We start from the raw sequence: 27,112 nt of genomic DNA on the forward strand, positions 1-27,112 counted from the left end.
GTGATATTCTCACATGCTAAACCAATGTCGGGTTCTTTCCATTGCTTTCTCCTATATTTCCACCTTAGCACCGACTCACTCTCACTCAACTCAGCTCAGTCAGTTTCTCTTTCTCTTTCTAAGTTTGAACTCATAGTTAATCTTTAGAAATGGGTTCTCGGACCGGGTTGCACCAGCTGAGCAATGGGTTGTACGTGTCGGGGCGGCCGGAGCAGCTGAAGGAGCGGCAGCCGACGGTGGCATTGCGCGCAGTGCCATACACCGGCGGCGACGTCAAGAATTCCGGGGAGCTAGGCAAAATGTACGGCATAGATTTCTCGAGCGGGGACCACTCGAGCCCGCAAGTGCCCAGGCTATCTTCTAGAGCTTCCTCGTCTTCACAGCACACCAGCGGATCCGTCAGATCCGGCCCGAACTCCGGCCCGTTCCCCAAGAAGTCCCCGTCCTCGTCCTTCTCCGGGCCAATCATGACGCCCATTCAACCCACCGGGCTCCTCACCTCCGGCCCGTTGGGCTCCAGCGTGGCCCGCCGCTCCGGCCCGCTCGAGCCCACCGCTTCTTTTAGCAAAGCCGTCTACGGCTCCGCCGTGACGAGCTTGAGCGAGGAGGCGNCGCCTCCTCGCTCAAGCTCGTCACGGCGGAGCCGTAGACGGCTTTGCTAAAAGAAGCGGTGGGCTCGAGCGGGCCGGAGCGGCGGGCCACGCTGGAGCCCAACGGGCCGGAGGTGAGGAGCCCGGTGGGTTGAATGGGCGTCATGATTGGCCCGGAGAAGGACGAGGACGGGGACTTCTTGGGGAACGGGCCGGAGTTCGGGCCGGATCTGACGGATCCGCTGGTGTGCTGTGAAGACGAGGAAGCTCTAGAAGATAGCCTGGGCACTTGCGGGCTCGAGTGGTCCCCGCTCGAGAAATCTATGCCGTACATTTTGCCTAGCTCCCCGGAATTCTTGACGTCGCCGCCGGTGTATGGCACTGCGCGCAATGCCACCGTCGGCTGCCGCTCCTTCAGCTGCTCCGGCCGCCCCGACACGTACAACCCATTGCTCAGCTGGTGCAACCCGGTCCGAGAACCCATTTCTAAAGATTAACTATGAGTTCAAACTTAGAAAGAGAAAGAGAAACTGACTGAGCTGAGTTGAGTGAGAGTGAGTCGGTGCTAAGGTGGAAATATAGGAGAAAGCAATGGAAAGAACCCGACATTGGTTTAGCATGTGAGAATATCACTTAATTACTTTTATGATTTTATTAATTAATATCAATCTTTCATAACTATTTTCTCAACTTAATAAATCAATATCGTTTCAACTAAAGTTCGAACTCACTCTTTTTTATATAAGAATACAATCTGATAATCACAAGAGCTTTCTGAAATTAAGGATATAATCGAACTAAGATGGGTTACGATGAAGACATGAAAGGAGGCGAGAATACTGATAATGACATGTGTGTCCCTGTCTTTAAGTTGGGAGTACAACTAACTATTCATGCTGCGCTGTCCTTATGAACATGGCGCTGAAATTAGTTCATCATTTCGCGGGGAATCTTAAATTTACACCTTTGCCCTTCCTTCTACAATTATTTTATTTTTCTCCGAAATTAGAATTTCACGTAGTTATGTGTCGGCAGCAAAATTCCTTGCCTACCTTGGCCCCACTCTAGTGGCCTTCAAATCTAATGCATATATTTTTTCTATCCCGTTTAAATGATGCATCTCATTCAAACGAAAACGACTCAATTATAAACAAATAGAGTAAATTGCACTTTTGGTCCTTTGACTATAGCACTTCTATTAATTTCAACACTTGACTTTTAAAAGTAACGAATTGATCCTTTAACTATGCTTTTTTTAACGAATTTGGTCCTTCCGGCCAAATTAGGCCGGAAAATTGTAACCCCTTTCCGATTACCATTTAGTGAGGGCATAATGATCATTTGCTCTCTTTTATTCTCCTGTGCACCAAAATCCATGGAAGACCACGGGGACTTTTTGATGGGGGTTCAAAGCTCAAACCTGGCTCGACGATTCTGGAACCAAACTTTGACTTGCCTCGGCCGGAGATTCAGTTGCTTCGCGAGCGCGTGTTTTTGCTTCTGTGGATTTTTTTTCCAGAATCATAAATTTTTTAAAATGGGAAAGAAAAAGAAAAATAAAACGACAAAACATAAAAGTTCAAAAAGGTTGTCTTTTTGAGTTTTAGAGTTTTAGGGTGTACTTACAGGGTTGAGAATGTGGTGTTCTTTAAAGCTTTCTTCCAGATAAGCCGACTATTCTTTGGAAAGCTGGAGTTTTTTCCGCGCGTTGACGCCGTTCTCGTCCTCGTCACTCGCCCGAGAAGCCGGTTCCGACGCGCCGCCGTGGTTCTCGTCCTCGTGGTCTTCCATGGATTCTGGCGCACAGGAGAAGAAAAGAGAGTAAATGACCATTATGCCCTCACTAAATGGTAATCGGAAAGGGGTTACAATTTTCCGGCCTAATTTGGCCGGAAGGACCAAATTCGTTAAAAAAAGCATAGTTAAAGGATCAATTCGTTACTTTTAAAAGTCAAGTGTTGAAATTAATAGAAGTGCTATAGTCAAAGGACCAAAAGTGCAATTTACTCTATTTGTTTATAATTGAGTCGTTTTCGTTTGAATGAGATGCATCATTTAAACGGGATAGAAAAAATATATGCATTAGATTTGAAGGCCACTAGAGTGGGGCCAAGGTAGGCAAGGAATTTTGCTGCCGACACATAACTACGTGAAATTCTAATTTCGGAGAAAAATAAAATAATTGTAGAAGGAAGGGCAAAGGTGTAAATTTAAGATTCCCCGCGAAATGATGAACTAATTTCAGCGCCATGTTCATAAGGACAGCGCAGCATGAATAGTTAGTTGTACTCCCAACTTAAAGACAGGGACACACATGTCATTATCAGTATTCTCGCCTCCTTTCATGTCTTCATCGTAACCCATCTTAGTTCGATTATATCCTTAATTTCAGAAAGCTCTTGTGATTATCAGATTGTATTCTTATATAAAAAAGAGTGAGTTCGAACTTTAGTTGAAACGATATTGATTTATTAAGTTGAGAAAATAGTTATGAAAGATTGATATTAATTAATAAAATCATAAAAGTAATTAAGTGATATTCTCACATGCTAAACCAATGTCGGGTTCTTTCCATTGCTTTCTCCTATATTTCCACCTTAGCACCGACTCACTCTCACTCAACTCAGCTCAGTCAGTTTCTCTTTCTCTTTCTAAGTTTGAACTCATAGTTAATCTTTAGAAATGGGTTCTCGGACCGGGTTGCACCAGCTGAGCAATGGGTTGTACGTGTCGGGGCGGCCGGAGCAGCTGAAGGAGCGGCAGCCGACGGTGGCATTGCGCGCAGTGCCATACACCGGCGGCGACGTCAAGAATTCCGGGGAGCTAGGCAAAATGTACGGCATAGATTTCTCGAGCGGGGACCACTCGAGCCCGCAAGTGCCCAGGCTATCTTCTAGAGCTTCCTCGTCTTCACAGCACACCAGCGGATCCGTCAGATCCGGCCCGAACTCCGGCCCGTTCCCCAAGAAGTCCCCGTCCTCGTCCTTCTCCGGGCCAATCATGACGCCCATTCAACCCACCGGGCTCCTCACCTCCGGCCCGTTGGGCTCCAGCGTGGCCCGCCGCTCCGGCCCGCTCGAGCCCACCGCTTCTTTTAGCAAAGCCGTCTACGGCTCCGCCGTGACGAGCTTGAGCGAGGAGGCGAAGCTGCGGTTTAGAGTGTCGAGACTAGCAATGTGGGTGGTTTTGCTGCTGCTTCTGATGACTCTGGTGGTGGGGGCTTTCTTGATGGTGGCGGTGAAGAAGGCGGTGATTCTCCTCGCGGTGGCCGGAATTCTAGCTCCGCTTTTCGTCTTCTTGCTTTGGAATCTTGCGTATAAGCAAAAAGGATTTATGGGTTTCTTGAAAAGATTTCCAGATTCTGAGCTTAGAGGCGCCATTGATGGACATTACGTCAAGGTCACTGGGGTAATTTCACACTCTTATACTCTCATATAGCTTCATTTTCAAGATATATTACTCCTTAGGAATTAGGATTGTATTTTAGTTTACAATTGATGATTCCATTTTAATGGTAATTCTAGCTTGCACAGATCCTGGGTCATCACCAAATTCTTGAAACTGTGAATATATAGTAGAAATTTTTACCAGAACAAAATAAATAAATTCATATTGATTGAAAGAAGTTTCTCCAATGGAATCAATCCTTCACATACAGATGGGGTAGCTTGCTTACATGTGCCACGCATTTCATAATTCGAGTGTTGTATTTCTGCATAAGATCATGCATATATCATAGAAGACATAAAGAAATATTTTTTGTTAGTGTTATACAAACATTTTACATTATCTTCTTAGTTTTTGAGTGACGAGAGAAACCCGCAGCCATTACTCGATCCTGCCTTGTTACCCTAGCTCGCAAAGGACCACAGGGAGGTAGACCAGTTTAAATTGTTGATAACTGACCGGCTCAAGCTAGGAAATTCAATAGGGCCGCTCTAGTTGGAGGACGAACTTGTAACCTTGTGGTTACCAAGTTAACTTTGTTCTCATTTTTTAAAACCAGTCATTGCTTTTATGTGCCATGTTTTTGTTTATTCTGTCATTGATCCTGCTATCTTACGTAATCAACCAAAGTAATGGATTAGGGAGAATGTACTCTGCCAACAACCTTGAAGTGACATTTCCCTTAGATGTACCCAAGAAAAGGAAAACATGCTCTTTGTAATTAATATGGATAAGTTCAACCATAATTTTCCCAAGATTTATCTCATGCAGAATTACAATTTCGAAACACATTTGACTAATGGTTGTGGAAATTGCAATATTATATAGTTCATATGCATTATGCAACGTTTGGCACATGTAAGCTACCCCCTCCATCTATGTAGTCCTTGAATGATTAATTCCGTTGGAGAAATGCTTCCAAGAAAGTCCTTAATTTGAATGAGTCAATATGAATTTATATAGTTTGTTTTGGTAAATGTTTCTTGTTATATTCATAGTTTCAATAATTCGGTGATTGATTGAAAGCTCAATTTTCTGTGCAGGCTTCAATTTTGATGGTAGCTGTGAGTAATTTTGTGATCTTCCTAAAAAAAGAAATGACTTGATGGTATGCTTGCAATTTTTTCCTATATATCCACCTAGGATTTGGTTGTCACTGTCTTGAGGATTTTGACGACAATCTGTAGAGATTAATTGGTCTCTAGAGCTTAAGCGAGAAGACTAACGAAGCCTAGGCCATGTGCAAATGAACTAAGCTCTAAAGGCCTAAAGATGCCAAATGGAATAAAATGATTTCTAAGTATTTGAAACTCGGTTTCAATTCCTGCAAATTGTGGTGGGTCCTTTTGGATATTTCTAATGTTTGTTTGTAAGTAGTAATTGTATGCTCTAATCATGGGAGCCATCCGTTTAATTCTTTCTTTATCCCCTGCAATCCTTCAATTTCGAGTTTTTATTTACATAACGGGGTTTATTCATACTTGTCATCTGAATGTTTCGGTGTAGGTTGCCACTTGTGGCAGTATCCCTTTGGAAACATCTTTTCAGAAGATAGAGAGATGTATATATGTTTCGACAGAATTGTATGAATACAGAGGTTGGGGTGGGAAACCTGCAAATTCCCGACATTGTTTCTTTTCATGGGGACAAAGGCATTCTGAGGTTAGTTTCTTATAGTTTAGGGATTCCAAGCCATTTACATAATCTTGGCTTGCAATGTTGAGCATATAACATATAAACATAAATGTGCAATCCAACTATCAGCTTAGACTTTTAGTTGAGATGGAGCACATGCTTCAATTTGCAAATACTGTCTCGAGCTGTAATGGCCTTAACAAGCTTATGGGTTATTCTCCCCTTCCCAGTAAATAAATCTTTTTTTTTTCTTAATCTAGAAATTCATTTTTGGTTTTCTGTGTTCATAATAGAAATATGTGGCCGACTTTTACATATCAGACTTCCAGTCTGGATTGAGAGCTCTGGTGAAGACAGGCAATGGAGCTAAAGTTGCTCCGTTCGTCACACCTTCAACAGTTGTTGACATAACGAAGGATAACAAAGAGCTATCTCCGAATTTCTTAAAATGGCTTGCTGACAGAAAACTCTCGAGTGATGACCGTATAATGCGCCTCAAAGAAGGGTAAGCTTTTTAATTTACTATTGATATCTTCACTTTTGCATAGTTCACTGGTTTTTGCACCTAATACACAACTATACAAGTCTAAAGACGACATGTGATCGATGATTGGCTTCGTGGCTTCATCTATGGCAGTTACATACAAGAAGGTAGCACTGTAAGTGTAATGGGGGTCGTGAGGCGCCACGATAACGTGCTAATGATTGTTCCACCCGAAGAACCTGTCTCAACAGGTGTTCAATGGACTCGGTGTCTACTCCCAATCAACATAGAAGGTCTGGTCTTGACAAGCGACGACTGTCAGAATGCTGATGTAATTCCTGTATAGATTATGTGGTAATGTTCTTCGCTGTGATTCGGGCTATCTGGCATCAGTAATAGCAGAATACAAACCAGGTATATATATATATATACACGCACTGAAAGCCAACAGACCTCTCTCGTTTTGCTTATGGGAGATTCAAGTGTGTGTAACATACCAGCATCGCCTCAACGATGAACAACAAGGAGTGGATGCGTGTTCTTAAATGTTTAATGAGTGGGTTGATCTACGTTTTCGTAATTGTAAATCTATAGGGGAATGACAAAACACATTCCTCCCTTGAGCAGCAAATGCAGTGTTACATTAGTTTGGTTACATTCCATGATGTTTTGTTTGTTTAAGCTGTGTATTTATGTTGTAAATAACTTATCTGAGATTGATTATAAATGCATATATATATATATGTTTTTCCATTTTCTTCACATTCCTAGATGCAAGTGGAATGAATCTTTGTTGTTTAATTAGAAAAATAGTGTTGTGTCATTATCTCATTTTATACATACTTACATAGGTTCTTGGAAAAATTTTAAGGTACTTGTCGGTGCGTAAACATATAGTGTTATCAGTATACCAATTGGCACGGTGGTGATTGACACCGTAAACTTTTCTTAGGTTCTAGTGGTAGATTTAGTAACATAAAAATCAATATTTTAGGCGAACTGTACATTGAAATTTGAAAATATGCTAGTAATATATTGCCAAATTAATGTCCAAAATGAAGTATAGTTCTCATATACATCAATGACCAGTAAACTGAGCTTAATAAGAAAAATATAGAGAAACACCATAATCAAATATATATAGTATGGGTACACCTTTCAGAATAGGCCGCAACACATCTGCAAAATAGTATGTATTCAATAATTATATCAATTTTAATTATATTATATACTCATCTTGTCAAAACAAAACAATAGAATGAAGTTAAATTTGACAGTAAATTTTGTGTTTTTTATTTTTAAAGAAAGCTGGCCGGCCTGCCTATTTGGATTAATATATAGTTGCTCTCATTTGGAAAAACTTATTTAGAGACTTATAACTTATTTTAAGCTACTAATATATGGATAAATTGTATATTCTTTTTTTTTTTTCGGTTAATTTTTTTTTTTTTTTTGAGTACTACTAACTCTGTTACAATGTAGTATCTGCTCATAGCTATTTTCTCAACCTACTGAAGCACAAAGAGTCAAGAGTTGTCTCCACTGAGGCTCGAACCCACTCCCATCATCCATGTGGGAGTGTTAACTGGGACACCGGGTGCCATAACTATTATTTAATGGTGTGCATTAGGTAAACACTTAGCACCTATGTTATAATTCGTAAGTTATACATAAAAGGTAAATAACATTAAGAAAATTTTATGTAACGGATTCGATCGAGAGAGTGTTACATATATACCTTTGATTTGGAAGGTTTTTGGGTGTAGGTTGGATGAAATGTGGGGTGTTGTTGATTCACAATAGGCAGCTTGGAGGCTGCAATCTGCTTTTCCTCCTTCACTTTGCTGAATAACATAGTGTATCCTTCTCCTGATGATTTTGGATCTATCTCATCCCATGCTCCAAATTTTGGCACTGATGTTGCTGATCTATATGACTTCAATTCCAACCAATAAACATAATACCAAACATTATTATATCCATGGAATTTGTAACTACGAATTTTTATTAAAAAACAAAAAACTAAAATCCAAGATTGTGGATTTAATAAGTACCACTTGGTACAAAAAAGTTATTTTCACTTTTAGTCTCACAAGTCTGGTAGTATTCTAATTAATGCTGCACAAATATCAAATTGTCACTATATGTGTACAACTTTTGTTCTTTTTCATACTTTTGGTCATTCTAGTAGGAAATTCAATGAAATCTTATCGAATTTTGTCACATAATTGTTAGTGACCAACGCTTATAGAAAGTGAGTGTTTAGCTACTCGCAAGTCATTGGACAAAATTTAATAAGATTTCCTTTAAAAAAAAAAAAAAGAAGATGAAAAGTGAGTGTTTATAATAAAAGTTCTACTACAAATACTCTCTAAATTTCTCCTAATGTGACAGATATGTTAAGCTAATTTTTTCATGTGGATCCCAATGCAAGTATCTTCATCAAGATTTTGTGTGTAGAGTAAAATATGAGAGTAGAAAATGAAATTACATATAATATTTTCTTATAATAACAAGTTTGCAGCAATAATAAAAACATCATCAAATAAACTAGGGAAAACAAAAAAAAAAAAAAAAACAAAAACTCATATATATAATATAGGTTCAAATACCATTTTTCTTGGTTAAATTCATGGGCATGCATGCGTCCAGCATGCTAATTAAGCAGCTAAAAATATGCTTACCAGATCATCGTAAGGATTACTCCTTCCATTTCTGGGCGTTTTAGGACTCGCGGCTGAGATGAAGCTATTGCTACTGCCATTCTTCTTCACCTCTGATCTCTTGCGCCGGTGGCCTTTTGCAGAATGGCCGGAACCGCTTTTGCTATCAGCAAAGCTTTCCTCCGACGGAGACATGCTTTTCTCAGCACTTCTGTGATAGCCATCGCGTGCCTGTTTCTCCGGTGACATGAAGCCAAAGGCGTCGGGGTTCTCCTCCGGATCATTCGGGTTTATCATCTTCCCTCCGGCGGCTTTGTCTCTACGGGCGTTGTCGAAGCAGGCGGTGTAGGGCACATTGTCGCCGTCCCAGTTGCCGAATTTCGGAACGTGAGATGCCTTAATTAACGTTAAAAGACACGAAATTAGAAAATTGATGTTTAGAAGTTGGTGAAAACAGTAAAACAGGGGTTAGTTAATTAGTTGCGCTTACTGCCATGGATTATCAGGAAGGATTTGCCTTGTTTGATCTTCTTGTTGATTATTAATTGTTTGAGCTAGCTTTTGATATATATAATTGAAGAAATATGGATGGAATGAGAATAATTCTTTCATAGAACTCTGGGATTGCGCGTGGGGCCATCCGAGATGATTCCTTCGGAGATCCCTACGAACATGAAAGACACCCTAAAAGGATAATTAATTCCTCCAACTCCAATAATCGATTAGTATTGGTTTCTTTAACATTCTTGGAGCTTACAAACATAAACCACCAACAATGGAATAAGTCACTCTCAGCAAGAAATGGTCAATGTTCTTCATCAATGCAAAGTGATGCTTATTCTGATCCCCCTTCCAAACTTTTTCCACTATTGCCCGACTAATCTAAGTCTATTACTAAGCTTGTTAATTACATTAATAACAACTCACCGAATCATATATTTGTTATTTAGTTTCGTTCACATTTCACACTTATATGACCAGATTACAAGGTATTGTAAGTAATTATATTAAACTTGAAGTCTCATATAAGGGATAAATAAAAGAAACTACTATATAACTATTGGACAAGAGGTTGAATAGTACTTTCTAATCCTATAAGAACAACCATTGTTGCAAGACAAAAAAGTGAGAAATATTTTATATATTAACTTGTCGATGCTATTAAAAATTTGTACATTTCATTTGTTATAGTTACATTTGACATGCAAAAGAACAACTTCAAAAGGTTTAATTTGCACACTCAGCTCAAAGATTGTAATATTTTATAAGCTAGAAGTACTCTGCGGTGGGGATTTTGAGTTGAAGATCAGGAAATGCCAATAGTCTTGTTCAATATCCAGAGAGTAAGAGACAACTGAATCACAAAAATGGTGTGAAGCCATGTCCTGTCTAACATGAACCCGTAAACCGTGATTCCTGCTTTGTTGTGTTCAAAATATGTCACTGCGCCAAACATTCAAAGTTCAACACTAATCATCAGTCCATGGAAATGTAATAAATGCTAATTAAGGATTGTATGTACAACGTTGGAAGATAAGAATTGAAGACTGACCGAGAGCTTGGCGTTTGTGGTAGGATATAGTGCGTGCGTGAACAGGCACCATGTTTGTGTTGTCCAGTTCGTCGTCTCCGTCTCCTTCTTCGTCATCGTCATTTTCCCAATCGGCGTCGACGGGATGTATTGCCGGCGGCGTCCCGGTCCGGTCCACCGGAGTCTCATCGCCGAACTGATCATCAAAGGAGCTCAACGTTGCGCAGGCGTGCCACTTGGCAGCCAGGGAGGCAACCGATTGCGCTTTGTGTGTGATTTTTGCTGCACTTCTTAGGCATATGAAGAGCCCCGTGACCATAGTCATGGAGCACAACTGTACCACGAGCAAAAAACTTTTAGTTAAAACAAAACACAGTCATTTAAATGTGTTGGACAGAGACTGGTGAAGAGTTAAATTCAGCATATCAGGTAGTTAGGAAATTGTAAAACAGATGCCTAAATAGCAAAATTTAGTATCAAAAGACTAAGGAATTGTTGAGTAGAGATCGCCAAATTCTGGTTAGGGGATTGTTGACTAGTGTCACAAGTGAATTTAGGCTGATTAATCCCTTAAAATTTCAGAATTCTTCGTTACAAACACACGTCATTTAATTTGGTATCAGAGCCTAGATCTTACCCCGAGCTCTGCGGCCGCGAAGATGTTGGCGTGGGAGTTGGACTCGGTTGTGACGAGGAGGGAGACGAACTGGCTTGCTGTAACCACGATCAGAGTGGATAAAATGAACAGCCTGAAGCGATGGCTAATGACACGGAGGTTTCTTCTGATCCGAAGATGTTCTATCAAGATCGCAGAAACCTCGGACTCTTTCTCGAAAACCTGGGCAAACCCATCCAGCCTCAGTATCTGAAGATGACATATTAGCCTGAACAGAACACACACCAAAAACAATATTGCAATTCGGTAGAGCCAAGAACACAACAGAAGTATGCAGACGACAACGTTGCTCAAGAACATGTTATAGAAGTAAGGAATCTGCGCTCCTCCCGTGCCAAACCACCATATCTTGTACGCACAATCTGCTAAGAACGTTGGCAGAACAAAAGATGCCAGGATCTTTAACGAGCTCTGCATTAAAATTAGAAATAAACATATAACTTTGTAATATGATTTAGTAACCACAAGTTTACAAATTTAATTCCTAATCATGACATTTTAGGTTTGAGCTGATCAAATTTAGGCGACTTGGGTGTTTGCCATAAGGTTTGGGCAACTTATGTGGTTGCTGATAAGCTATGGGCAATCTAAGTAGTTGTCTATTAGCGTGATCAATTCTGGCCGGGTAACCTAGGCTTGTCTCAACAAATCAACTTTGGACAACCTAGGTGTTTGCCATCCGCTCTTCTCCAATTACTGCCTGTTGGATCAGTGAATTAAGTTCGTGTGAGCATTTTCAATCAGCTTTGGACAATTTAGGTGGTTGCTGATAAATTCTGGATAACATAAGTGGTTGCAGATCAGCCCTGAACAATCTAGGTAATAGCCGATCAACTCTAAGCAACCCAAGTGATTACGAATCAATTACGAATGACAATCTAGATTACTGGTTTACCTCTTTATTATCATAGTGACTACGACTCCTTCCTTATCAAAAAAAAAAAAATTAGGCTTACATGAATCTGCAGGGTGTAGCCTTGTTGAACCTTGTCATTTTCTTCACACAACCTATCAAGAAACAGGAATTTCCTGACACCATATCTCCTGGCAAAACAAGAGAGGCTGATGAAGGAGATTGTTGCGAAGACAGAGAGCGAAAGCTGAACAATAGCATCAAATGGCCTCTGGTGTTTGGAATCACAGGCGTCGCAAGAGAAAACTAAGTAAGAAACGAGGGGGACCCCGATTGTGAGGATGAAGAACAGTGACCAAGACAGACCAGCCCGCCATAGATTGGACTGATCAAGAAACAGCCATGCCAGCGCCGACATTAACCTCTTCACTTCACGTGCGTTCGATATTTCGTGAAATGATGACGAGATTAATGCTGATTTGCTCAGTCTGAGAAGGATCTCTGTTTCTTCGTCGTTGTCCATGGCTTCCCTTGGTTGATTGCTTCAATCAGGTTTTCTGGGTTTTATTGTTTTGTTGATCATCAAGTTGGCATTAAAATGGATTAATGGTGGAAACTCGATCATTTTAAATCCGGAAAGGGAACCGACTATTGTGATTGTGACCCGTGTAAAATGTAAAGTCCCCGTGCCGCCTGGCCTGACTCTTTAGGGGCGTTGAATAGTTGTTACGTTTGCTACTTCCTACGACATTGGGCAACCAACTTTGTGCTTTGGTTTATGGAAAGCCCACAATATTTACCGGGGTGAGAGTCTAACTTAAAAGTTAAAACTTTATGATTATTAATGATGGATATATTGGAAGTAGAATTGGGGTGAACCAACCCTGGGAGGCGAGCAAAGCGACCCGAACTCGACCTCGGGACCTCAAGGCTGCTCAGAGCCGGACCAAAGGCACCAAGGCCAACGGCACAACTCAACCTCAGCCTAGCGACACAGTCAAGTCGTATACGTCCACCATCTTCGAGTGGGGCGGTTATCGGGAAGCTTTTCGTATAAACATTGTTGTTTGTCATGTTATTAAAGGATCATCTTGTCTTGACATTATATATCTTGGACTCTCACAAATTATTAATATATACAAAACTTTGTATTTCCTACTCAATATCTTGTCTTTACTATTTATCCTTTAATTATTAAATTAATTATTACAGACCACTCGGATTAATTTTTTCCATCAACCAAGTTAATTATTCGATTAATTCAATTGAGATAGAAATTTTGTGATATCAAATTAAGTGCACGATCTATTCAGTTAGAGTTGTCACAACTAACTTTGTACTTTTAACATTCCACAAGTCTAATATGCAATTGCTCTTTATAAGGTTATATATTGTATTGAGTAATATAATGGTTAATTATTGTAGAGCACACTTGTAAATTGTATTGAAAATAATCAAATTATGCATGAAATATTTAAACTTTGAAAATTCTAAACAATGTCTTCATTGCATCCGGCACTAACTTCAAAACTTTTTGAGTTGCATTATACTCAATATGTAAAAAACACATCAGTGCCGATTGGTACTTTTTTCGTAGTCGAAATTTTGGTCACATAAGACAAGACATGAACCCTAATATTTCAACCACACCGAGTGGTGCTAGATTTCGACGCTCAAGAATTAAAGGGTTTCTTGGTTAGGTCTCTCGAGAAAAGAAATTTAGGTGTCAACTCAATTTAGGACTAATTTAATCATGAATCACTTTGTGTCCTGTAAGCATTTGTAAGCATTTCTATTTTGTATACACAGTTTTAATATTTTTTTTAAGTGCAAATAAAGGAGATATAAAATGATTGTTACTCCGTACTATATTATGTCTAGACTAATACGGAGTGTATTTTTTACAATATTTGACGTCCTTGATCCACCTCACCTAAATTGGATATAGATAACAAGTGAGAATTGAATATTTGTTATGTTTACGCACCCTATTGATTTTGTATCAGTTTTGGATGACTTATAAGGATTTGATCAACCAATAGTCAATATAGTAATACAAGTTACACAACCAGCAAATCAAGGAAAGTGATGTCTTCATTAATGCATTACATAATATTCATGACGACTCTTGTCTTATACTTCGTATTGTATTTGGAAAAAACAATCATTAAATTGTATTATAACTTATAAGTCAGTGTAACATTTATAAAATGGTGTTTAGCCTTTTGAGTATGTGTAAAGGTCACTGGTTTGCATCACGTGACCCTAATGCCTGAGGAACAGGCAACCTTGGACAGCCGGAAACTCAAATCCATCCATTCTGGAAGTTCCTTCCAATAAGGAAACATTAAAATTCCCAAAAAAGAAAGAAAAAATTAGTGGCTGTGGTTTAAGCTGATTACCGTTGAAATTAAAATGTATTAGGAGCATACACGTCACACGTCCGAGGACGTGAGGGTTGAGAAAGCTTTAGGGTGTTGGCGGCTGGTCGGGTGTTATTTTGGTTGAGGGTTTCACGTACACTTTCACCTTAAAGCTTTTACTTTCAATAAGAAGTTGTCATGTGTCAATGCCTTTTTATAAATTTTCGATCTTTAGCTACTATTCACATTCCTCTCCACATCACGAATTAAAACTAGTTCATACTTTAAGAATCACGAATTAAGAAGCTTTAGCTACATTGATACGAATTAAAACCTTAATTATATTAGAAAAGCTAGTTAAATTGATATGAATTAATACCTTAAATACTTTACAAAAGCTAGTTCATAAGTGTAGTTTTCATAATAAAGTACATTGTGAACTGATGATATCACTGTTACTATTCCAAACAAAAAGTCAGATGTTTGAGTTTCATCCCAATCAATGGATGTTGGATAATCATGTTGAGCAGATACTATAGAAATGATTAGATTGTAGCTCGATTTTTCTTAGCAAGTACGGAGTAATAACTAACGTCGAAAAATTTGTTTATTTTTCATTTCTCTAATTTGAAAAATGGAGAACAATTTCTATTCTTTTTTCTTCTACTTTCTCATTTTTGATGAGCCCAATGTGGCCTATGCTAACATTACCAAATTGTTGGCTGGTAAAAGGACTTGAAAAGGGAAAGACAACACCAAGACATTATACAAAGTATAACAAAAGTCTGCCCCCCAATATCGGGCTTTTTCGCAGCCCATTGAAAAAGCCCAATAAAGGCCCAATTCAGCCGCCGGAAGAATATACCGTAAACAGGTGCACAAAAACGGGGTCTTGGAAATTGGAAAGACGACAATTCAGCGAACCGGTAAAGTGTTAATAACTAAAATATCCATTTCCCGTTTTGCAAATGAAGGACACAAGTCTTGACAATTTTCGAAAATGACCCCTTTCTTCTTTGACTATAACACCCACACCACCCTCCTCTTTCCCGCAGCTCCGTCCACTGATCCACTACCCACCCACCGTTTGAATTTTCCCTGGATTGCCAGATTCCTATTTTCCTCTCGTCAACACCTTCGACCTCTCCGTAGAAAAACTGAGAAGTGAGGAAACAAAAATATGGCGGCGGTTTCTATGATGTTTGGAGTCTCAGCATCTTCGCATGCATCTTTCACACCAAAGGGGATCGGAAATTCATCTGCTTTCTTCACTTCTAAGACTCCTTTCCGGTTTAGCTCCCCCATTTCCTTTCAGCCTTTCCCGCGATTCCTCTCAAGGTAAAGTTTTCTTTTGCTTGATTTTTTGTTTTGTTTTTGTTTTTAGCTCAAGGGAATGACTTTTATGTGCGTATTTCTAGGGTTTATCAAGCTATACTGCAATTTTTTTAGGTGGTGATGGTGGAAATTAAAAAGGAAAAGTATAAATGAATTCATTATTTGTGAGGTTTTCATTTTCTGATTGTGTAGTTAGCAGAAATTAGCCATTAAATTATAGCATCAGCTTGTGTTATATATGTGAATCAGTTTATGTGGTTCTTTGCCATTGATCAGGCACTTTGAGGAATAATGAGATTGAATTAACTAAAAAAGCTCTTGCATTTAGGGGTTTGGAGCCAACATGTAACAGTAAGATCAAATTTTAGAATTGAAATCCTTAGGTCATATCAGCTTATCACTGTGGCATGGTTCAGTCTGAAACTTGGTTAGAACTACAGTACTTGAGGAGGATGTGCACTGGGTAAACCTTGTATTGACCGTAACCTGCAAAGGACCACCGGGAGGTAAGCCAGCCTAGGTTACCTATAGCTCACCGGCTCAAATTAGGAAGGCCTATAGGCCGCTCCAACTAGGAGTCGAATTTGTAAGCTTGTGGTTACCAAGTGATTCGTCTGACCAACTTGGCTGGAGTTGCCCTTTGAGTTAGTTTTTCAAAATATAACAAAGTTAGCTTATGTATTTATGTTGTGCTTCACTTGCAAAATGATGCAGGGAATCATATAGAGTCAAAGCAACAGTGATACAAGAAACTGAAGATCAAGTGGTCATAGAGGAATCATCCCCACCAAAGAGTTCTCCTGGCAGTGGAAGAGGAAGCAATGGTGAGCCACCAGACAATACATCCTCTAATGGTCTAGAGAAATGGGTCATAAAGTTGGAGCAGTCTGTAAATATCTTTCTTACGGTACAAATTGCAATCCTTAAATCTGTTCTTATGTTTTCCCTGTTGTGTTCATCTATGTATGCTTTCTATACTACGGAACTTCATCATTGATATATGAATATCAGTGCCATTTCCAAAAACTGATAACTTCATCTGTCTATGCTTGTTTATCACATATTTACTTGATAGTCTTTATGGTTCTGTTTATGTGGTTGAATGATGACTGGAATGAATGACAAAATTAATTGTGCTTCCCTTGGGAAAGCTATTGTCTGTGACTCTGTTCTTGTTCGAAAATGAACCTGTCATGTCTTAATGAAATTGCTTTGAATCTTTCAGGATACAGTGATAAAAATGCTCGACACTTTGTACCATGACAGAAACTATGCAAGGTTTTTCGTTCTCGAAACTATTGCAAGAGTTCCTTATTTTGGTAATTACTAACCATTTCAATCACCTTATTGCTCTTTGCATCTGCTAGATATCTCAGAGTAGTTAAGATTGATTTTAGTATCTTAGTTTGAATCTTTTAATAAACATGGCCCCTTTTCTAAACACTTGTTCTCAATTTATAATACTTTTGGTTGCTTTATCTATTTGTGGCAGCATTTATGTCTGTTCTGCACATGTACGAGAGTTTTGGTTGGTGGAGAAGAGCAGATTATTTGAAAGTGCACTTTGCTGAAAGCTGGAATGAGATGCACCATCTGCTCATAATGGAAGTAATGCCCGTACTTCAATGCTATTTCAACTTTCAAAAGTCACCACTACTTGAAAACCCCGCAAATGAGATGTTTTTCATCTCGCACCAGACAAACTACTTAATGATAGAGTGTATATTCACTGACAGTTCTCATTTACTTCTGCTGCATTTGGAGATGCAGGAAGCTTGAGAACAGCATGCATTGGGTTCTCGATTCACCTGGCTAAATGATAGTGATGATTCTATTGCAGGAATTAGGCGGAAATGCTTGGTGGTTTGACCGGTTTCTTGCTCAACATATTGCAATTTTCTACTATCTCATGACAGTTTTTATGTATGCCCTGAGCCCAAGAATGGCATGTAAGTATACATACCTTGTACTCCATATTTTCTTATCTTTTTGTTGTTTTCTGGCTCGTTCTGAGAAAAAAAATCCGTGGGTGATTTTAAAGATATTGACATAATGGATGAGCATATTTAACTAATTTGACTCCTTCAACCACAGATCATTTCTCAGAATGCGTGGAGAACCATGCATTTGAAACATATGACAAATTTATCAAAGCTCAAGCAGGTATTTGTTTATATATGTACATCTAATGACTATTATTGAGCCGCAATGGCCAAAATTGGATCTTCCCTGTGCTTGAAACCGCTAATTTGTTTGTTTGGCATTACGAAACTTTCACTTGCAGACGAGTTGATGAAACTTCCTGCACCAAAGGTTGCTGTAAAATACTACACCGAAGGCGATTTGTATTTGTTCGGTGAGGATCACAACACCACCTTTCATACTCTTCTTACCACATCATCCTCGTTCTCTACTAACCAAAAAGCTCTATAATTGCATCATCAGATGAATTCCAAACATCAAGGTTGCCCAATACTCGAAGACCAAAAATAGGTAAATATAACTACTTGTGGCATTAATTATATTGGCGAAGATGATTCAAGTGAGCTGATTGAAGTGCTTTCTGTGTAGATAACTTGTACGATGTGTTTGTCAACATCCGAGACGACGAAGCTGAGCATTGCAAGACCATGAAAGCCTGTCAAACTCACGGCAGCATTCGCTCTCCTCACTCGTATTCGGATGAATCGTCTGAAGACATTTCGGAGTGTGATCTCTCGCAAGCTGATTGTGAAGGCATTGTTGACTGCTTAAAGAAATCTGTTTCTGATTCTCAAGTAATCCGGGGATAGGGCGAACTGCATACCATAAGAGATTCAAGTGTGAATAGAAAAATACAACCACGAATGTATACACATTATAGATTGTAGATCCAATATAGTTGGACTTATTCCTGAAACGGATATTCAATGTCGGATTGAAACCTCTACTCCATTTTTACTCCATGATTTGACAACTTCATTCAGTGCAGAGTAAATTTGAGTCTCACTTTCAATGAAGACTAAATATCATGGAAAATTTTAAATTGAAACTGATGCTCTCATGATTGTTCAAGGTCTAGCAAGCACAGATGAGTCACACTTTGGCCTTGTTTTAGAGGACATTAGAGTATTGTTAAACTGTTTTTCACACATCATTGTGTCGTTTGCTAAGCGAACAATGAATCGCACGGTCTAATGGCTGCACGGTCTAGTGGCCTACTTGTTAGCTAGGGAAGTAATTTTTCAACCTCTTAGCAAGGATTCAATTTCTCATATCCCCATCTTTTATTTGTGGTTCCTTGTATTTTGATCTTAATTTGTTAATATATTCTCTTTGCCTTTAAAATAAAAATGAGAGTAAATTTGAGAAATTCAAATAGTATTTTCTTATTATTATTAATATTATTGTAGAGTACTTGTGATTGAGGTTGGCATAATATTGTGCTACGTTCAGACTATCAAACGATTTGCAAGTCCCTCAATCATGCCCTACCAAACTTTCCCTATGCAAGTTGCGATTTAAATCATTGCCGATCTCTAAAATAAGACTAAAAGTTAACTCATCACCTATAAATTTAAAACAAAAAATATAATTACCTCATTTATTTCCATTAAATTTCAATTTTATTCCTACTCCGAACCAAACAGACAGTTATATCGGTATATCTTAATCTTGTACGTCAAATCGTTAATCACTAGTACGGATTTAACGACTAAATCGTTAATCGTTAATGTAATACGGATGACTATCATCCTCATCTGCTTCATCAATGGTGAAGAAATGCCAATACATTTCCAGAATCAAACGACGGAAAATCGAACAAAATGAAGAAAACAAAAGTGAAAATAATGTGGACGAGCAACAATCGAATCGTCAATGGAGAGAAGTGACGACCGAAACGATATCTCGCCATCATCGTTTTCGCCTCCCTTATAATACCATTCAACGAGAAGACAAACTTCCATAATTGTCTCTCATTGCGATCGGGAGGCTCTCATCAATTCCTTAAATTTTCATAATATAATACATATATACACATACACAGATTCACAGCCGGTGAACAGAGAACTGCATCTCAGGATGAATGAATTAAAAGTGAAGACGCTGGTGATGGCGTAGCAATGTATTTATAGAGGCAGAGTGAACGAAGGATGTCAGCCCTAATTGTAACTTGTATATGCAATTACAACATTACCCCCGGTAGGACGTGAATGGGTCACCTTCACTACTAATGTCATATTTGTAATTTCCTCACTATTTTTTTTATATTTATATAATTCTATAATAACTCATTTTTAATATTATAAAAAAAACTCATTTTTAATAATAATAATAATAATAATAATAATAAATAATATTGACATAAAAAATGATAGTTGTCAAAATAGGGCAGCTCGGTCCATACAGGTTGACTCGTCTCAAACGAGTCGAGCCAGCCCATCTTTTTACAATCAACCCGTGTTGGATGGGCTGACAAACTAAACAGGTCAATTCGTCATTCCATCTTACCGCTTTAGATTCATTTTGACAATTCTATAAAAAATTCAAAAGCATGAACATTCGTGATTTTTAAGGAAAAAAAATACTAAATCCATTGTTTTTTAGTACTACTGACTCGATTACAATGTAGTATCTGTTCATACTAAATCCAATGAACAAATAAAAATAATTGAGACCCGTGTAACATATAATTTTCTTAAGATATACTTAAGATATAATTTTCTTAAGATATAAAGATGAACGGTGATTAAAGCAAAATTAATTTTGATCAAGGCCCTACCGCCTAAAAGTGGGGTCCAATATAGATATTCATTTTTAGCTTGTACTGAGTTAGCAAGAAGTGTGGTGGTATCTAGGGTTTCAAGCACCAAAAACCCCAGCTTTGCAGAGCGCACACTCTCAGTGCAATTCTTCCGACGCCTGCTCCGTTCAATCCTCGTCTCCTCTATATTCAGCACCCACTTCTCCAAGATTCAATCACAAATTTGCATCTTGATACCTGTAAGTAGCTATTTCTCTCACTGCAGTTTCCCCCAGAATTCCTGGAAAACAAAATTTTAATTTTTGTTTTTATTTATGCAGTAAAACATACTTCAATAGAAGGGTAGACTGAATTTCTTTGCTTACATAAAGTAAAGTTAGAGTCTTGGATTGTTTTGAGGGGAGGGGAGGGGACTATATGGGGAAATCAGGTGGTAAGAAGAAGAAGGGGGGTGTTAACCAGAACCAGGGGTCTGGAGGGAATAACCAAACACCGGTTGTTAATGGCAGTGTTGAATTGGATTCTTCACTTTTCTTGAAAAGAGCTCATGAGCTCAAAGAAGAAGGGAATAGGAGGTTTCAGGGCAAGGATTTTGTGGGTGCTCTTCAGCAATATGAGAATGCCCTCAAGCTTACCCCGAAAACGCACCCGGACCGAGCTGTGTTTCATAGCAACAGGGCTGCTTGTTTGATGCAAATGAAGCCCATAGACTATGATACTGTGATTTCTGAATGTACAATGGCGCTCCAGGTTCAACCTCAGTTTGTCCGGGCCCTTCTTCGCAGGGCCCGTGCTTACGAGGCTATTGGGAAATATGAGATGGCGATGCAAGATGTGCAAATGCTGTTGAATGCTGACCCGAATCACCAGGATGCTCTGGATATTGCTGGGCGAATGAGGATGGCACTTGGCCCTCGCCAAGAGGCCCAACAGGATCTTCAGAGCCGGCCATCACCAGCTGCCCTTGGTGCCTCTGCAGTGGGTGCAGCTCCAATTGCTGGCCTTGGGCCATGTTTGCCTGCTCGGCCAGCGCCTAAGAAACCAACACCTTCGGTTGGGACTTCAGCGCTATTGGCTAATAACAAGCATAATCCAGCCATGCCCACTGAAAATGGTGTTCAGGCTAAAGTTCAATTGCCAAAGGTTGTTTTAAAGCCTTCAAATGGTTCTCCCAAGCCTAATGCAAACCCAATTAAGGATGACAAGAAGGAACAGACATCGTCATCTGTGTCAATCACTTCCCATGGGCATTCAAGACAGGCTGTCATTCTTTGGAGGCCACTAAAGCTTATTTATGATCATGACATACGTCTTGCAAAAATGCCTGTAAATTGCAGTTTCAGAGAGTTGAGAGATGTCATTGGCAAACGCTTTCCAATGTCAAAATCAGTTCTCATCAAGTATAAGGATAGCGATGGTGATTTGGTGACAATAACATGCTCAGCTGAGCTAAGATCAGCAGAGGCTGGCGTTGACAATCTTGTACCTCAAGACCCTGACACAGAGAAAGGAGATTCTATTGGGATGCTGAGATTGCATATTGTTGAGGTGAGTCCTGAACAAGAACCACCTGTATTGGAAGAGGAAGAGGAGAAACCCGTTGAGAGCGAGGGTACTAAAGCAGATGAAAGTGTATCCCATTCTTCTCTCAGTGATTCGATGGTAGATACTGTTGATAGTGAGATTAACAAGGTAGAGAAGATCACTGAAAAGGTAAAATCTGCGGCATCAGAAGATCCTGAGTCCAAGGAAGTGGAGATGGATGATTGGTTATTTGAGTTTGCTCAGTTATTCAGGACCCATGTTGGCATTGACCCCGATGCACATATTGATCTGCATGAACTTGGAATGGAGCTGTGTTCTGAAGCACTTGAGGAGACAGTGACTAGTGAAGAGGCTCAAGCTCTTTTTGACAAGGCAGCATTAAAGTTTCAGGAAGTTGCGACACTGGCTTTCTTCAATTGGGGAAATGTTCATATGTGTGCAGCAAGGAAGCGGATACCCATTGAGGATCCTGGCTCAAAGGAGTTGTTGACTTCGCAGCTTCAGGCTGCTTATGATTGGGTGAAAGACAAATATTCTCTAGCCAAAGGCAAGTACGAGGAGGCCCTTTCAATCAAACCAGACTTCTATGAGGGTTTGTTGGCATTAGGACAGCAGCAGTTTGAAATGGCAAAACTGCACTGGTCTTTTGTTTTGGCTAAGAAAGAAGATCTGTCAAAATGGGATGCAACCGAGACATTTAGGCTTTTTGACAGCGCAGAAGAAAAAATGAAAGTAGCAACTGAGATGTGGGAGAAGCTTGAAGAACAGAGAATTAAAGAGCTGAAGGATCCTAATGCAAGCAAGAAAGATGAACTTAAAAGAAGGAAGAAGCAGGCAAATGGTCTGGATGCTGAATCCTCGGCTGCTGGTGGTCAAAGTGAAATTTCTGCTGATGAAGCTGCAGAACAAGCTGCTGTAATGAGATCTCAAATACATTTGTTTTGGGGTAACATGCTCTTTGAGCGGTCTCAAGTTGAATGTAAATTGGGGCTGGCTGGCTGGAAGAAGAACCTTGATACTGCAGTTGAGAGGTTTAAGCTTGCTGGGGCTTCTGAGGCTGATATCTCGACCGTTCTGAAGAATCATTGCTCCAATGAAGCAGCTGAGGAACCTGAGAAAATGGTTGCCAACATTACGGCTAAAGTGGCTGATAAAACAGAAGACAAGGATGATGCCGATCAAATGTAGTGAATCTTTGCATTTACGTGGCAAGGATGATGCCAATCAAATGTAGGGAATCTTTGCATTGCATGGTGCCTTTAATCAACTACCTTAATGCCCTCATTGCAGGTCCTCGTTGGAGGAAATGAAATTGTCATTTTAAGGATCAAGTTTGAGGAGCCATTTATTTTTATATTAAGGTAGCAAATTGGCTTCACATTTTTTGAAGATTGCACTTTCAGGATATTTATTCTGTGGCAACAAGTTTTTACTGTCGTCATTGTATGGCAACTAGTTTTAACTGTCATCTGACAAAAGTTTTCCCTTGTTGATGAGCTTCTATATGAACACTTCCATGTCCATGAAAACAGATATTTGGCTGTTGAAGATCAATTGTGATTTTCTTCTTTATTTGACGGGTTTTGATATCAACTGTTGGATAGTTATCGCAAAATGTCATTTACCTTTCTCTTACTAAATTCTTCTGTCTTATTGATGTTTTTTATCCATTTGGCCTAATGGCTATAGAAAAAGACTTGGAGTTTGAAGATCATCTGTACTTTCACTTAAGTGCGTGAAATGTCTTAGAACTTAGAAGTAACCTCAGCCACATCCAACTTAATAGCTTTTGCTTTGTCTTGCTTTACAGATACATATACTCTTTTCTAGTATGAGTGGAAATGGATATTTGAGTCACTAGGCGGCAGGTGGATTATCTTAAAGTTCTCCACTTTCATGATTTCTTTTCTTTGTGGAGATTAAGGCATTATTTGCAAAACAAGACCACTTAAGGTTTGAATAGTAGAATAATGACATAAAGTTTCAAAGATTAGCGTCCTTGAAGTATGCTTTTTTTTTTTTTGAAAAAAAAAAAAAAAAAATGCTAATATCCCTCTCCTGATCCCTTGAACACTTTAGAATGTCATTTCTTATGCTTAAATCTTTCTTTTGAGTTTTGAGTTCTAACACTGTGCTTCCCCACCTCTTTATTCCCTTTAAGAGCATTATTAATGATTTGTTTAGACATTTTTATCGAGAAAACATTTCGGGATAGAATATGCAAAAGGGGTGTTAGTACTGTGATGTTTTAAGCACAGGGAAAGTTTACAACACTGTTAGAAGGCTTTATTCATGTCAAATAATGATAGAAGTAATAGAAAATTCTGTGGTGTTTGTTAGCTGTAAATGCTCTCACTTTCAGAAAAAAAACGACTTTTTTTTGTTTATACTCTTTTATTACAGTAAACTACTTTTTGACTTTTAAGATAAGATGTTATTCAAGACATTCCCTTTTATGTGAAGGAGCACACACACACACACATCATACAGTAGCTGAGATTATTTTATATTAAACTGCACCAGTAAGGATTATTGCCTTCAGGAGAAAACCCAAGCTTAGAAAATATTGCTAATTTGATGATTCATCCCATAATGAAAACTACAAATGACAGTACATAACCCAGAAACAACCTTAACAGACTTGATTAGTGTTGTACCAATACATTAAACTCCAGCATAATTGTTCATCTTTGTAGTTGGGGGCTTATTTCTTAAACAGTGGCAATTGGAGAGCTGTTCACTGTGCTTTCCATGGTCTTCATGGCTTCAAACCTTGGCTCCTTGGCCTGGAACTTGAGCCCTGCATAAAGCTTCATGTAGTCCTCAAACACGAATTTGGGATACTTCTGTTTGTTCTCTTCTGCTTCTTTCTCGACTAATGCAGGTGCCGGGAAGATCACAGCATCGCTCCCCGGGTTGTAGAATGACGCTAAGGACATCCTGTTGCCGTCTGTCTGAGCAATCACTCGGTGCAGCACGCTCTTGTATTTCCCGTTTGTTATCACCTTCACGAGAAAAAGATCTCTCGGTGTTAGAATTACATTCAAGGTACGTGCAGTGTTGAGCATATAATATATAAATATAACTGTGCAGTTTCACTATCAGTTTAAACTTTTTGCGGTTTCAACATATGCTATGAGTTCGAGCCTCAGTGGAGGCGATATTGACTCTTTGTGCTTCAGTAGGTTGAGAGAGTAGTTATGAACAGATACTGCATTGTAACAGAGTCAATAGTACTAAAAAAAACATATGCTGGGAGTGGTACCTCGAGCTGGTCACCGATGTTAACAACAATGGAGTGGCGCATAGGGGGGACATCGACCCACTGGTCATCTTTGAGAAGCTGCAGGCCACTGACCTTGTCATCCTGGAAGAGGAGGATGATCCCACCGGCATCGGTGTGTGCCCGGAGGCCCTTGATTAGGTCTGGCTTGGGACATGGAGGGTAGTTGCTGACCTTAGTGCCAAAGTTAGGACCTTTTGAGCCATAGAAGGCCTTTTTCAGGTACCCTTTTTCCAGGCCAAGATTCTCACACAGCAAATCCAAGAGCTTCTCAGCCAGCTTCTCCAGCTCCTGTGCAAATTCCTTCATAACCTTCCTGTTATATTTCCAATAATTAGTCCAACAAGAATAAGGACCATAAACACATGTGTCAAGCTAATCTCATTGGTCCTTTGATAGGACCATGATGTGCTGTCAATGTAACTGTGGTCCTACATATATAGGTGTGAAACTGTGACTAGCTGTGTAGTAGTTGAACAGGAAACATCCCAGATTGTGGGAGAGCACAGTTGTGTTTTTGGAGTTTTGGGAGGATTATATTATAGAAAATTAACCTGTAATCATCTTCAAGATCAGGGATTTCAGAGATGTTTGAGACAGGGAGATGCTTCAAGAAGAAAGTGGATTCCCAGTCAAGATCATCAATTTCAGTCTGAACAGCATCAAGCCCCTTAGCAGCCACCATTTCCTTGAACCTTTGCTCCATACATTTCTTGTAGTGATCTTTGGTCATCTTCTCCACAGTGTCCATAAGCTCAATAGAAATCCCATGATCCACCAACTGAAAAAAAAAAAAAAAAAAAAAAAACAAAACAAAACACATCAGAATCATAACATAACAAGCTAACAAAGTGAACAAGAATTCAAGAACATTTGTATCTGATGCAGAAAATCAGAAACTGAACCTCAAAGAACCCCCAGTTTTCACAAGCATCTTTTATTTGTTCCATGGTAGCAGGCCTTTCTTCAGTGTTAAGCTTCTCCAAGTTAATAATGGGGAAAGAAGCCATCTTTCTCTGCCTTTCTTCTTAAAAAAAAAAGGGGGGAAGGTTTTCTCCAACTCTCTGTCACTCACTCTGTATGTTTGCTTGAGGGATGAAGAGAAAGAACTACCGGGGAGGGGTATTTATAGGCCAAGGCCAGTGAGGACTGATTTATTTATTTATTCAGGAAAAAGAAATTACAACTTTAGGAAAATGCAAAGAAAAAACCCACAAAATCACAAACATGGAGTTGGTATAAGAAATTAAACACCCTAACTTCACCATCCAAAATATGCTAAACAATTGTTAAATAAACAAATCCATACTACATTTCCTCTAATATTAAAATTTTAGAAAACCTGTCCCTATGACATTGATCTAATGGATGAGAAGTCTCACTTAAAACTTGCTTCTAATGACAGTGCGGGAATATACAATTTTGTGTCTAGTCTCAAATCCAGATTGACTCGATTTACCTCCTTATAGGTCATTAGGTCCATGATATAAACACAGTTAAACAAAAGCGTGGTCAAGTCATGCCCACACTATTAACTGCAAGAAGCGGCTTGGTCTCATCTGACGAAGCCTCCACTACTCACAAATCAACATATCCTCATTCTACGTGCATTGTCATTCAGTTTGCGTTAATTTACTTTCAAAAAAGTATAATAACACAATGACTTTTGTTGAAACACTTATTCAAAGAACTATACAAGCACCTCAATCAAATCCCATTTGTGAACTCAACAACTTGGTTTAAAGGGAGACATGTCCATTCCATATAGATCACGTATTATTGGTAAGGGTGTCTAATTAAGGTGGGTATAAAGTGATTTGAGATGAGGAGAGAAGTGGGAAGTGGTAACAGGAATCGTGGAGGACGTATGTGAACACATCCCTATGGACCCCTACCAATTTGGCAGAAGCTGTTGGAATGAAGCAATTAGCCATGGCTGATTATGGCTATCTTCTTATTCATC

The 27,112-nt window shown here is 39.2% G+C and overlaps 6 protein-coding genes and 1 non-coding gene across 8 annotated transcripts; 3 read left to right on the forward strand and 4 right to left on the reverse strand.

Moving 5' to 3' along the window:
- Window positions 1-6,918, forward strand: LOC116028343 (uncharacterized membrane protein At1g16860). 2 transcript variants are annotated; one of them, XM_031270032.1, is made up of 5 exons: window positions 1-608; window positions 3,732-3,998; window positions 5,544-5,699; window positions 5,966-6,177; window positions 6,310-6,918. In XM_031270032.1, the coding sequence occupies exons 1-5, from the start codon at window positions 150-152 to the stop codon at window positions 6,500-6,502; spliced, it is 1,287 nt and encodes a 428-aa protein (XP_031125892.1). In that variant the 5' UTR covers window positions 1-149; the 3' UTR covers window positions 6,503-6,918. The 2 variants fall into 2 exon arrangements, with proteins under 2 accessions (XP_031125892.1, XP_031125891.1); XM_031270031.1 differs by lacking the exon at window positions 1-608 and having other exon boundaries at window positions 3,124-3,998.
- A 294-nt stretch (window positions 6,919-7,212) lies between these two features.
- Window positions 7,213-9,347, reverse strand: LOC116028550 (RPM1-interacting protein 4-like). The gene is made up of 4 exons (XM_031270285.1): window positions 9,310-9,347; window positions 8,841-9,215; window positions 7,895-8,092; window positions 7,213-7,335 (listed from the first exon to the last, which is right to left on the reverse strand). The coding sequence occupies exons 1-4, from the start codon at window positions 9,313-9,315 to the stop codon at window positions 7,315-7,317; spliced, it is 600 nt and encodes a 199-aa protein (XP_031126145.1). The 5' UTR covers window positions 9,316-9,347; the 3' UTR covers window positions 7,213-7,314.
- Window positions 9,348-9,945: 598 nt separating this feature from the next.
- LOC116030401 lies at window positions 9,946-12,459 on the reverse strand. Its single transcript, XM_031272638.1, has 4 exons — window positions 11,983-12,459; window positions 10,988-11,437; window positions 10,372-10,684; window positions 9,946-10,262 (listed from the first exon to the last, which is right to left on the reverse strand). The coding sequence occupies exons 1-4, from the start codon at window positions 12,400-12,402 to the stop codon at window positions 10,126-10,128; spliced, it is 1,320 nt and encodes a 439-aa protein (XP_031128498.1). The 5' UTR covers window positions 12,403-12,459; the 3' UTR covers window positions 9,946-10,125.
- Window positions 12,460-15,422: 2,963 nt separating this feature from the next.
- LOC116028562 (ubiquinol oxidase 4, chloroplastic/chromoplastic) lies at window positions 15,423-18,572 on the forward strand. Its single transcript, XM_031270308.1, has 9 exons — window positions 15,423-15,580; window positions 16,292-16,484; window positions 16,803-16,896; window positions 17,070-17,185; window positions 17,418-17,526; window positions 17,672-17,740; window positions 17,862-17,933; window positions 18,023-18,070; window positions 18,149-18,572. The coding sequence occupies exons 1-9, from the start codon at window positions 15,423-15,425 to the stop codon at window positions 18,367-18,369; spliced, it is 1,080 nt and encodes a 359-aa protein (XP_031126168.1). The 3' UTR covers window positions 18,370-18,572.
- An 835-nt stretch (window positions 18,573-19,407) lies between these two features.
- On the reverse strand, window positions 19,408-19,543 carry LOC116031070. The gene has a single exon (XR_004100504.1). It is a non-coding gene; the product is annotated as a small nucleolar RNA snoR111 (small nucleolar RNA).
- An 856-nt stretch (window positions 19,544-20,399) lies between these two features.
- LOC116029994 (protein CLMP1) lies at window positions 20,400-23,502 on the forward strand. Its single transcript, XM_031272068.1, has 2 exons — window positions 20,400-20,560; window positions 20,642-23,502. The coding sequence occupies exon 2, from the start codon at window positions 20,739-20,741 to the stop codon at window positions 23,052-23,054; it is 2,316 nt and encodes a 771-aa protein (XP_031127928.1). The 5' UTR covers window positions 20,400-20,560; window positions 20,642-20,738; the 3' UTR covers window positions 23,055-23,502.
- A 775-nt stretch (window positions 23,503-24,277) lies between these two features.
- Window positions 24,278-26,246, reverse strand: LOC116029376 (1-aminocyclopropane-1-carboxylate oxidase 3-like). Its single transcript, XM_031271357.1, has 4 exons — window positions 26,055-26,246; window positions 25,704-25,930; window positions 25,132-25,465; window positions 24,278-24,871 (listed from the first exon to the last, which is right to left on the reverse strand). Exons 1-4 carry the CDS (start codon window positions 26,157-26,159, stop codon window positions 24,578-24,580), a joined length of 960 nt encoding a protein of 319 aa, XP_031127217.1. The 5' UTR covers window positions 26,160-26,246; the 3' UTR covers window positions 24,278-24,577.
- Window positions 26,247-27,112: the final 866 nt, after the last annotated feature.

This window comes from Ipomoea triloba, chromosome 9, assembly GCF_003576645.1.
Source record: "Ipomoea triloba cultivar NCNSP0323 chromosome 9, ASM357664v1".
Classification (NCBI taxonomy): Eukaryota; Viridiplantae; Streptophyta; class Magnoliopsida; order Solanales; family Convolvulaceae; genus Ipomoea; species Ipomoea triloba.

Excerpts from the sequence above, each read along its gene's own strand:
- LOC116028343 (XM_031270032.1), top strand. The coding sequence starts at position 150 with ATGGGTTCTCGGACCGGGTTGCACCAGCTGAGCAATGGGTTGTACGTG. Across the intron at positions 5,700-5,965 it reads GGGGACAAAGGCATTCTGAG|AAATATGTGGCCGACTTTTA; the intron begins GTTAGTTTCTTA and ends TGTTCATAATAG. Across the intron at positions 6,178-6,309 it reads ATAATGCGCCTCAAAGAAGG|TTACATACAAGAAGGTAGCA; the intron begins GTAAGCTTTTTA and ends CATCTATGGCAG.
- LOC116028550 (XM_031270285.1), bottom strand. Across the intron at positions 8,093-8,840 it reads GTAATCCTTACGATGATCTG|TCATATAGATCAGCAACATC; the intron begins GTAAGCATATTT and ends TTGGAATTGAAG. Across the intron at positions 7,336-7,894 it reads AAAAACCTTCCAAATCAAAG|ATGTGTTGCGGCCTATTCTG; the intron begins GTATATATGTAA and ends ACTATTTTGCAG.
- LOC116030401 (XM_031272638.1), bottom strand. The coding sequence starts at position 12,402 with ATGGACAACGACGAAGAAACAGAGATCCTTCTCAGACTGAGCAAATCA. Across the intron at positions 10,685-10,987 it reads TCGCGGCCGCAGAGCTCGGG|TTGTGCTCCATGACTATGGT; the intron begins GTAAGATCTAGG and ends CTCGTGGTACAG. Across the intron at positions 10,263-10,371 it reads CCACAAACGCCAAGCTCTCG|TGACATATTTTGAACACAAC; the intron begins GTCAGTCTTCAA and ends TGTTTGGCGCAG.
- LOC116028562 (XM_031270308.1), top strand. The coding sequence starts at position 15,423 with ATGGCGGCGGTTTCTATGATGTTTGGAGTCTCAGCATCTTCGCATGCA. Across the intron at positions 15,581-16,291 it reads TTCCCGCGATTCCTCTCAAG|GGAATCATATAGAGTCAAAG; the intron begins GTAAAGTTTTCT and ends AAAATGATGCAG. Across the intron at positions 17,527-17,671 it reads CCTGAGCCCAAGAATGGCAT|ATCATTTCTCAGAATGCGTG; the intron begins GTAAGTATACAT and ends CTTCAACCACAG.
- LOC116029994 (XM_031272068.1), top strand. The coding sequence starts at position 20,739 with ATGGGGAAATCAGGTGGTAAGAAGAAGAAGGGGGGTGTTAACCAGAAC.
- LOC116029376 (XM_031271357.1), bottom strand. The coding sequence starts at position 26,159 with ATGGCTTCTTTCCCCATTATTAACTTGGAGAAGCTTAACACTGAAGAA. Across the intron at positions 25,931-26,054 it reads AAAACTGGGGGTTCTTTGAG|TTGGTGGATCATGGGATTTC; the intron begins GTTCAGTTTCTG and ends TTTTTTTTTCAG. Across the intron at positions 25,466-25,703 it reads GATCTTGAAGATGATTACAG|GAAGGTTATGAAGGAATTTG; the intron begins GTTAATTTTCTA and ends GAAATATAACAG.